General features: G+C 42.9%; 2 protein-coding genes across 2 annotated transcripts in view; one reads left to right on the top strand and one right to left on the bottom strand.

The window, feature by feature from the left end:
* Positions 1-5455, top strand: part of LOC118340935 (kinesin-like protein KIF13B) — a gene marked incomplete at its 5' end in the record, with an annotated part of 32813 nt that extends 27358 nt beyond the window's left edge. The window contains 3 exon segments of the mRNA XM_035679101.1: positions 1862-1927; positions 2727-4065; positions 4181-5455. Coding sequence (XP_035534994.1) covers positions 1862-1927; positions 2727-4065; positions 4181-4437 — 1662 coding nt within the window.
* A 42-nt stretch (positions 5456-5497) lies between these two features.
* The window catches only part of hmbox1b (homeobox containing 1 b), a 23592-nt gene continuing 17851 nt past the window's right edge, over positions 5498-11238 (bottom strand). Inside the window, exon 12 of the mRNA XM_035678101.1 lies at positions 5498-10205. Coding sequence (XP_035533994.1) covers positions 10062-10205 — 144 coding nt within the window. The 3' untranslated portion in view covers positions 5498-10061. The remainder of the gene's footprint in view (positions 10206-11238) is intronic.

The raw sequence follows: 11238 nt of genomic DNA, 5'->3' as shown, positions 1-11238 counted from the left end.
AAATGACAAGTCCTGATCAAAGAGTTATTAGGCCTATGTACTGAAAGAATGTGGTCTCAGTTATGTATAACACACACACGTATCAAAGTATAAAGCTGGCGGCACTTTATATTTTTATTATTGTTGACAAAGTATCTGTAAAGTATCTGTCTAGAGAGGACAGAAAGCTTTCAAATGGGTCACACATATGACCTGAAACAGCACTGTGGATCCTGTTGGCATCATCATCAGGTCAGAATTGGTTTAATCGTGTGTTTTATGACCAGAAATACCTGCAAAACAAATTCCCATCAGCCTCAACGGTAGTTTGCTAACACGCTGAACTAAGATGGTAAACATGCTTAAAATCTGCACGTTAGCATTGTCACTGTGACAAGGTTAACTTCACTCAAACAGGAGTACACTAATAGGAACAGTGAGTACTTACACAGTGTGGCAATAGAGCTCTATGGCACAGAGGAATCAGCTGTATCAGGTGGTTGTTGTTAGTAGGATGCATAAAAATAAAAGTAAAGAATCACACAGGTTTGAAAGGAAAACGTTCAAACATCCTGTCACTTTAACGGTCACCATTCAGCCTTTGACAACTTGATAATGTGGTTGCTTGAACCTGCCCTCCAGGACTTGAGACTTGGACATGCCCCAAAAGACTTAAAACAGATATTTTAATGTGCGGGCTACCTTTCTCGATTCTTTCTAATCCTTTTTAATGAAAACCGATGTGTCCATATTACAGTGATCACAGCAGAGGTCAGTTGTTGTGCACCTGACGTGTTGTGTTGACTTGCAGGTGTACTGTCCAGAGCCACAGAGGGCTCGGGTAGATGTGTTTGACCTTCTCTCTGATGGTCGACATATTGCCCATGTAGGTTGCCGCTCTGCTCACAGCAAAAGCACAGAGAGCCCAATCAGACCACTTCATTTATGATCAGCAGCGTTGGAAGAATGAATGTGATGCATGGGAGTCCAACAATCGTCCTGATTAATATCCTGTGACTGTTACGCACAGTTTAACAATTGTCCCAATTTATTAAACATCTGAAAATATCTCAAGATATAAGATGATGAGATATGTTTTTTTTATTGCCCTCTTCAAATAAAAATAAAAAATGTTAAGAAGCAAATCACACACAATATTTAATCAGCTGACAGATCATATCGAGTGTAAAGAGGTAACTAGAATACTGAATAGGGATAAATGATTATGGGTGCAATTATAATTACGGTGCAATTATCCTGATTGTTTTACCAGTTTATCATGATTATCTGTCTGAGTGATCTGATGAACAAATATTTTTATTGCACTTTCTGCATCTCATATCAACATATTGACTGCTGATCACTAGAATACGCTCCATATTTCCTCCTTTCTAATTTATTGATGTGCTAAAGTGATTATACGCAATAATGGCATATGTCTGTGCACTCCTCATATATTGTAACAGATGGCCAACTGGCCTAGTTAGTTATCCTAGTTTAGTATTCAGTGCGGCCGCCAGGGAGAGCAGTACAGTGTGAAGTTCAGCCTACAGTATCTGTCATCTTTCTAGAATGGTAGATTAACTTTTTCCCCACAGGCTCTGTTTCTGTCTTACTGTCACGCTAAAGCCCGAGCTTTTCTAATTCCCTCACAGCAGCTAATCACAACTTCACGCACGCTGTCTAATGAACAGGTTTGGAAATCTACAGGCTTATATTAACGTCTAATCTCTGGCTCCAAACCGGACCGAAATGACGCCGACTTGCTCGTGATTACATCTTGAAATCTGCTTGACAACCTTTCAGCGCTAATTTACAGATTTTGCGTTTTGTTTAAAATGTCATTAACGGAACATCTTTTAAATTCCCTTTCCTGTCGCAGAGTTTGCCTCGCATCATGGTGCAGTCAGCCAGCGTTGAAGAGGGCATGAGCAAACCGCAGCAGCCAGTAAGTTCCCCCATGCCCCGGATGGTGTTACAGGTATCTGTATGTACCGGGAATGCAGACATGTAAACTGACTTTTCGTGTGTGGCCAAACCATTTTATTTGTCATCATTTAAAGACATGTTTTCCTTGCAGGAACTATTGAATCACAATCATACAAACACTCTCACCAATATTACTCTGGAGCTATCTGTAAAATGGGATGGTGGTAAATGATAATAAAAGCAGTTTAATTATGAGTTTTTATTATTATTTTGTTGTAATCTTATTTGTATATGTCTAGATGGCTTTTTTGGTTTATAGGACGGTTTAATGGATGGCAGTTCACTTTGTACTTTTAACTTTTTTTATTTTCTTTGTTTCCTGTTTTGTTTTGCAATAACTGGCAGACACAGTTGGTAACTTAATTAGCCTCGCAGCGTGGCATTACGTTGTCTGTACAGGTTTGTAGAGATCTCTTTAAAGCTGCTTTAATCAGTATGTTTATATCAATGTGTGTAGGATTTAGTGGCAGCAAGCAGCTTTTTCCAGTGGAAAAGCTCAGATAAACCGATTGTACACTACATGGCCGCCAACAAACAGCAGACAGACAAAGTAAGCAACTAGCTTGTGAACATAGTAGAGTGTTTAGCAGCTAAAGATCCTGATACTTCCCCCAGGAGACGACGAGACCAAAACATGTGCATTCTAATCGGTAGTTCAGATCGATAGTACAGTATTGTAATTTCTACAGACCTTCAGACAAGGATTCATCCCTTGGGTGCATTTTATGTCACTACCGTTGCCATGGTTTCCCTCTTAGGTTCCGATTGAGGAAATCATTCCTCCCGACTTCCAAATAGAGAGCCCCAGATCCGTGCCCCTACCACCGCCAATCATCCCGGAGACGGACGACTCTATCCCCAGCCCGAGCGAAGCATCGAGCGGATACATCTCGAGTAGCATATCTACAGCAACTCTGTCAGACGTCTACACCCTGAGCTGGGACCTGCCTCCGTTCTCCCGCAGCAGAGCCGACAGCTTTGACGCTGTGCCATATGAGGATGAAGAGAACAACAAAGTGACCTATCCTGAATCTTTTCCTGTGGACCAATCAGAGTATCAGGAGTCACTGCTGGTTTTGGACGGTAAAGCCGATGAAGAGAGAACGGACTCCACGCCATCCAAAGCAGACGATACTGAATCAGATTCAAACCCGAGTCAACAAGAACCAGATCAGTCTCCATCAGTCCAGTTGAAGGAGCAAGAAGAACCTGATTCAGTTGCAGAATTAGACTTACCACGCCAGTCCAAACAAAAGCCAGACTCAACAATTGATCACATTGGATCAGAACAATTAGACAATTCGGAGCCACTTAAAGATTCTTTGTTAGTCGAAGAGAATAAAACCAAACAGACAGAAGTTTCACAAACAGAACTCGAGGTAGCTGCCACTGATGAAGAAGAAGCTGATCTTTCACAAGCGTATGCACAAGAAGATCAAAGCCAGTCTGTCGTCTGTCAGCCGCAGCAGCCCAAACAAGACCAAACAACCTTCAACAGTGCTCAAGATCCAGCTCCAAATCTGATCTCGCCTGTGTCTGAACTCTTGGTTCCAGCTCCTGCCTCATCTGGAGATCTGGTTCTTCAAGGAACATCAGAGGAACAGGCCACTCCTGAGATCTCAAACCCAAATGGCACCTCCATCCCGACTTCATCCTCAACCACAGATGAAGTCCAACAGAACGCAGCTGCCAGTGTGTCCTCGAAGGCCACCACAACTCCGGATCCTTCTCTGTTCAGTGTTAAGCCTTCCAAACCTGATGTCTCAGTGGCAAACCCCTTCAAGATCCAGAAAGTGAAGTCTTCAGACCTCAAATCCTTTCATCGTATTCTGGTCGAGGAGGAGGACAAGCCCGCGCAGGTGGACCGGGCCAGCAGCCTTGGGACAGGACTCAACCTCTCTGTGCCGATGGAAAGCCTGGAAATTATCTCTGACTCTGAGGAGGGAGATGCAGCCGCTAATACTGTTCTTCCTGACTGGTTGAAAGAAGGGGAGTTTGTGACCGTGGGCACCAATAAGAGCGGCACCGTGCGTTACGTTGGACCCACAGATTTTGCAGAGGGTACCTGGGTGGGAGTGGAATTGGAGGTACCAGCAGGTGAGTAGAACAGCGCCCAACCCCGTGACCTGACCTCACTGCATTCTCTGTGTACATTATTCTTAGTTCTCTCCCCACTCAGAATCTCAAACAAACCTTTTCTGCCTCTCTCCAGGGAAGAATGACGGTTCAGTGGGTGGCAAGCACTACTTCCACTGTAACCCTGGTTACGGGGTGCTGGTAAGGCCGGACAGGGTGAGCCGGTGTAGCGCTAAGCGCCGTCGCCAGCATCAGCAGCAAAAGCGCCGTAGTGCCAACCTGTCTGGATCCAGCCCGAACCTGGCAGCCCTCACCGCTCTGGCCAAAGGTGAAGGTGGCGGGGCATTGAGCGGCCGCAGCAGAGGAGAGAACCGCAAGTCGTGGAACACTTGAGAGGCTCAGTATCTGCTAAACGGCTAATTGCCGGACACCCACTCAGCCATCACCCACATGCAGCAGCTGGTTGATGTGATTATAGGGTACGCTTTCAGAAAGAATGACAATCCAGTGTTTTATTTGGCCAGATCTGCTACAGGCTTCACTGTATCTGCTGTTGACACAAGATGAGTCACTCTATGCTCCTCTGTTGGTAGACGGAACCGTCTCACCCATCATCTGTTTAAGGACTGTATCCCTACCTAATGTACTTAGTAATTGAAAACTACAGACACATATTGAATGTTTTATCAGAAAATGTGAATGTTTTTACATTTGTAGATGCAAATAACCATTTGTCTGTAATTCATTTTTCTTTTAAACGGTGGATGTCTGATTTTGGTTACACAACACCTTCCTGTGCTCATATTTCCACTGTTCATGTATTATGCAGCTGCATGTCTGGATAGACTTCCAAGTGTCGTAAATTGCTCTGTACCTACAGGTATTGTCTGATTGGATGCTGTTTTGTTTTTATTCTTGTGCCTTGAAATATTACGACTACTACTCAGCAAATGTGCCTTAGTGATAAACCACCAAATGATGTGCTGCTGGTAGGTTGACAACCATTTACCTGGGGCTTATTTCAGCTCTTGAATGTGTATTTCTACTGTTTCATAAAACAAAACTTGCACTCCTTTTTCTGACACTGAAATTTTACATTTTTAATCAGCTTCGTCTCCATGCAAGTGTGTCGATTGATTTTTCGCTAGCAAGTTTAGAATTATTGTGTGTGTATGGGAACCCATTGATTTGAACAAGATATAAGGATACTCGAGGGACTGTGTTGGTTGTAATGCATGTAGTATTAATTTTTGTCTGGTAAATAAGATATTTTATACTTGTGCATTCAAGTTGATCTTTTTGACTGCCTCACTGCTTATTTATTTAAAAATGAAGACATGATATTGATAATGAAAAGCAAAATCAACTTTTTATATTGTCAAATAAATTTCATTCTGCTGCCATGACGTGACATATTTGTGTAGATATTTGTAACCAGAAGACTCAGAAACAGCCTCATTGATATAGCTTTATTCTCTTGTACATTATATATAATACTAAAATAAACACAAGTTAAAAAAATGAACAAAGAAACTGTACAAAAAAATGTATATATACTACATCTTAATTACAGAACAGTCTACTGTCCAAAAAAGGCACTAAATTCTGAAATGGGCAATACAGTAATTTTGAACATAACTAGATTTGAGATTGATACAACAGCATTCAGTCCTCTTTTTCAGAGCTATATTGGGATGAGGTGGATGGTGTTTTCACTGGGGACACAGAAGGACATGTAGACTTGTTGACCCTGACACACCACGAGAGGACACCCCTTCAGAGTAAGCACTACCACTGGAGTACACACGACATTGGGTGGGAGAGCCTGCTTCAGGTTTCTGTCTCGTTATTCAGATTAATGCGTTTCCAGTTTTCTCTTGGAAAAGCACAGGATCTTTACTTCTTGAGCACCTGGGGGGGGGGGGGGGTTCTTTTCCATCCCATAAACATTTCTGTCAAGCTTGAAGGCTCGTGTAAAATACTGCTGGATTAAAACTTGTTCTTGCTAATTGGGCCGTGGCATCTCTCAGACACTAAGGCAATTCATTTAAGTGTCTTATAGTGAGAGAATAATCTCTAAATGCACTCTTTGTAGTCTTTTCCTTCCACGCACAACTTATTTCACTATTTCTAGAATACAATATTATTATTCTGTATGGGGAGAGAACGTCACACCAAACTCCATAGAAAAAATCCTTACAATAGCCCGTTGATGGTGAACAATGTTTTAATCAACATACACTCTACTCTCACTGCTTGGCAAGTGAGTAGTGTGTGTCAATTCTAAAAATGTGCCTCCATTATATCAGAGTCTGAGGTCTGAAGGGGAATAGCTAACTCATATGTTTTGGGTGTCAGTAGCCAAACATACACACATTTTCAGTTCATTTACAGTTCCAGATATGGAACATTTCACCAAACCACATAATCAAACACAATTTTATTGTGTTTCCAATAACTTTAATAGTATGGCAACGGAACAAGATGAATTGTACTTTCATACAAATCTAAATGCAGTCAGTACTTAGTAATAGATATGTAATTGTAGTTATTCTAATGTCTGTAAGAGGAAGGTCGACATTAAATCACTGGATTTCACTATGGAGTCTGGTGTGTCGATTCTTTAAGGAGAGAACAGCACATACTGGGGCTTTGATTTAATACGATACGGTGTGTGAAGCAGCTGCACTGAAATGTTTGTTCACACCAGCCCCATTATAGTATACTGGACGTTTGCTGTTTCAAAAGGGAGGCTCAAGGGAAGGTAGATTACATTTTAAGCTAAGTCAAGAGCGATTATTTTTTAAATAAGGTGCATCATCATTCATCTCTCACAAAATAGCTTTCTACCTCAGACACAAACAGGGGAGACTGCTGTTCAGTCAAATAAGGGATGACACACAAAAAAATGGTTTAAATGATAACATAAAAAATAAGTTCAGGAGAAATGAAAAAGCATGATTAATTTAACAATAAAAGCATGTTTCATTTCAAAACATATGTCATTCTTTTTTGTATATTACCATAAAAAATGAGTATAAATACATATTGTTTTTATCTTTCAACCCTTTGTTTTAGAAACACAGGTCCCAGTACTGAGTCACTGTATCCGCAGCTTCGTACACACAGAAGCAATAGATTTAAATAGAGCTTTACTAGACTAGAGCCCAGGGCTGGGAGCTGTTCTACAAGCAGGATCCAGATACCATTACTTGATGCATCACCAATATCCATATCTGACTATTTAAAACATGATGAATTACATGAGGGTTCCTGGCTATTCAATCCTGCTTTGTAGAAGATTTTCCCAGTTCTCCAAAACCATCGCTAAGGCAGGGGTTCCTTCAGAGCAACAGTGGGGCATTTTGGGAAATACGCTCATCAGCTTTCTGGCTGAGACGGATGAGAAGGTTGATAGCACTCTCGCGTCTGTACGCTAAATGTGAAGCTGCAGCTAAGAGACAGTTAGCTTAGCATAATAGCTGGCTTTGGGCACAAGTTTAAAAAAATAATAAAAAACTCACCTAGCAACACATGGTTTCTACATTTCCACTGTAAGAAGCTAAATGTGAAGCTAACGCCAAGGCGACAGTTCATTTAGCATAGAGACTGGAAGCAGGATCAAACAGCTAGCCAGCATGGCTCTGTCCAATGTGAAAGTCTTTAACTACTAGCACCTAAAAAGCCCACTGATCAACACCATATATCTCCTGGAAAAGTAGAAAAGGCGTGCAGGACGTCACTGTGCCAAAAAATTGTTTCAGCACGTAACCATCGGTCAACTTGACGTTTTTAAACTTCATTTTTTGTAACATTATGGCTTTAATAAAAACGAAATATAACAGGTTAATTAGCGTGCTTCAGAGGTGCTAGCGGGCAGATTTGAGTTTTTTACCTCAGACAGAGCCGCTAGCTGTTTCCATCTGCTTTAGTCTTCGTGCTAAGCTATCTGTCTCCTGGCTTTAGCTTCATATTTAGCAAACAAGCATGAGGGTGGTATCAATCTTCTCGTCTAACTCTCGACTAAAGAGTGAATACGCATATTTCCCAAAAAATCTAAACTTTTATTTGAACCCTTTCACCTTAAGGCCAATTTGAAGATTCCAGTCTGAGACTGAAAAAGCGCTAATACTTGACAATTGGTGATCCCCCAGAAACAGGACTCTACCTTTCAGGGACACACCACTTTGTCTTTGCTTATAACATTACGATGATCTTCATTCAAAGATGGTTTTGGAAAAGTTCCACCTGGGGCAAAAAACAAAAAGTGGAAAATGATTTCCAATGTCACCGCTTTAAATGTATTTGATTCCCTTCAAAGTGGTGCTTTACCTTTGAGGCTATACAGATGAAATAAAAACAGAAACCGTCTCAGAAGTTCTGATATGCTAAACCATTTCCAGTGTGGATTTAGATTTCTTACCACTGATATTAAAAAAAATCTTCTGAAAGCACATTCTTTAGGCTATTATAAAGAGGCAGCGTCACAGAACAAATAGTAAATAGCTTAGGGGTATTTGAATCTTTATATATCTGGCTGCTAACACCTATCTTTACTGACACAGGCCTGCTGTAGTGCCACGCCCACATTTGACGCCACACTGGCTCAAGAAGCTTCACTGGGCGCGAGAAACGACCTACGTACGCCAAAGGAGTTAGTAGAAATCGCTTTGGGTGAACGCGAATACCGCTTTCAGATCAGTCTTAGCTTAGCCTCTACGCTTTTTGCTCCGAGCATCTTTTCCTTTGGCATGGATGACGTTAAAAACAAAGCACGATTCCCCTTATTAGATAGCTTAAGTTTGCTTGATTATCACATTGAGCCTAAATTGATTCTCGTAGCCTCGAGTACTTAACGATAGTGGCACTGGGAAACTAAAGGCAAAATGACCGTATATCCAGCTGCTGTTTGGGTTGAAAACAGAGGGAAATGCGGGTGGAAGAACTAAAACCGCTGCTGCTGTTGGACTTTATTCTGGCATTTTATATGCGTACTAAAAAGTTTCTTGTTCTTCCTCGTTGTCGGGGAGAAAACTTCAAAACCTGCTGTATACTGCATAAAAGTAAAGGTGTAGTTGTCCGTATGAAATTAAGGCTACTTCTTTTTTTAGCTGACTTTTTAGAGGTTTTTTCATCCAACAGCAGCTCTAACAGAAAGCCACTCCGCTGAGGAATGATAACTACAGAGGGTAGAAGACAGTGACTGGACAGTTCCGTCTGTCCGGTATTATCCATGCCTCGGTGCCAGAGAGGGAGAGGCGGAGACTCTCAGCATCCATCTGTCCAGACCAGACACTGGCCGGAGGCTGCTCTTCCGATGGACTGCATGATGAAGAGGTTGGATTTTGAGGGCTATGTAGGTATGTAGGTAGGTAGGTAAGGTAGCACACCATGAGGTGAGTGTGACTGAGAACCATAAGAACCATATATATATATTATATATACAGTACATGTTATTTTTCTGAGGTTGACGCTGAGGTGAGATAGACTGAGGATCGGCTCAGACAACCAGGCTGGGGGGGAGAGGGGGAGGAGAGGGGGAGTGAGGAAGAGGAGAGGAGAGAGTAAGAGGTATCCTGTGAGGAGAGAGTGTATTGGGGGGGAAAGAGGTGCTGGGAGACGCAATCCCAGACGAGGACCACCGTTTTTTGGGGGGAGGAGGGGAGAGGGGGGGTTTCAAGGCCTGGATTGCCCCCCTTTTCTTCTTTCCGTGGAACATTTTCACGGAGATCAGAGGACGTATGGTGACCCATTTCGCCAGCTGTGTCAATATATTGGGTAGGTTGGGTGGGGGTGATGGGTAATTACTGTTTACATGGACTTTGTGGGAGGAGGGAAGCAGAGAGAGAAGGAACAGTTGGCAGGGGGCTGGCTGAGGGACAGATTCAGGGGGTTTACTAAGTAGTATTATTTTGGTCTCTTTTTTTTCAGCCCCCACTGCCCCCCTTTTCTACTCCTCCTTCCCTTTCCCCTCTCATTTCTCTCTTCCGCTTCCTCCATCCCAGTTCCGGTGCAGTTCATTCGTCCTCCAGGGACTCCGTCTTGATGTCGTTGGGGACCCCTCCGGTTCTGGACAGGGCCAGGATGGTGTGGTTGACGGCAGCCATCTCCACAGCCAGAGAGATGGGGTCCTGGTGCTCGCTGTGCGCCGCGCTGTCGTCCTGAGACAGGGAGGGAAAGTGGGAAGACCACAGTCAGGATGAAATGAGTTTTTGCTATCAAGCTAACCAGCTAACTGTTCGCCTAACCCCTCCCCCCCAATTGCCTAATCATAGCTTAGCAACCGTAGCTAAGCAACTGTTTTTCCCAGGGTGGCGAAGTTAGGACCCGCTCTACTCATAAGGACTGAGAGTCTGTCTGCTCTGCTCCGTGGACAATACGTAGCTGCTCTCTCTTATTCTTTACAGAAGCCGCGACCACGACTAGCAGCATAGAGCAGATTGCATTGACAGGAAGTACAGAATCTGGTCAATTTTCAAAATAAAATACCCTGTGCAGAGTTTGGAGCTAATTTCATGCTAGATTAAAAAAGTATAAATTAACAACAATAAACACAATTAAATCAGACAAAAAAGAAACCACTGAACTATTTAGCCAACTTATCTATGATAGAAGCACTAATATCACGGAAAAAGGACAAAATACACGAATCAACAGCGTCGAGCAGGCAGGACGCTCTGATGACACTTCTGAAGCGCTCTCAGTGGGATCTGAAGACGCAGCGATGACGCAGCCAAACCACAGCCTCATAAAGCCATGTCTGGTGGAGAGGAAGAGTAGGGTCTGACTGGCTCACCCTACAGTAGTGACCCAATGCTGTTTCTTTACTTGGTGGTGAGGGTGCCGACTTTTGGCCAGGGTCATTCAGCTCTAGCCTTTTAGCATTATGCATGTTTAAGACCCTTTTACAGGGTTCTCGTTTTAAAACAAGGCAGCTGGAAACAGAAAGGCAGCTGGAGACGCCGTCTGCAACCAACAAATGGAGCCGACGTTAGCTTAACTGGCTAGCTGATAAAATCTCACAGCGACAGTTGTTGAATGAGAAGCCTGCGTTTGTCTACCTCTGTCTGAAAGGTTGTTTGCTGAGTTGTAAATCTGTGTCACTGTAGTCTAAGTATGTGCCGTCTGAGAGGGAACAGTAGCCGGAGCTCAGCGAATGATCAGTTCTCATCAGAACTTGGTCAGCCCCGCAGT

This window comes from Morone saxatilis, unplaced genomic scaffold (genome assembly GCF_004916995.1).
Source record: "Morone saxatilis isolate NCDOM2014 unplaced genomic scaffold, NCSU_SB_2.0 Contig7, whole genome shotgun sequence".
NCBI lineage: Eukaryota > Metazoa > Chordata > Actinopteri > Moronidae > Morone > Morone saxatilis.
This window is presented reverse-complemented; position numbering and strand designations above follow the sequence as displayed.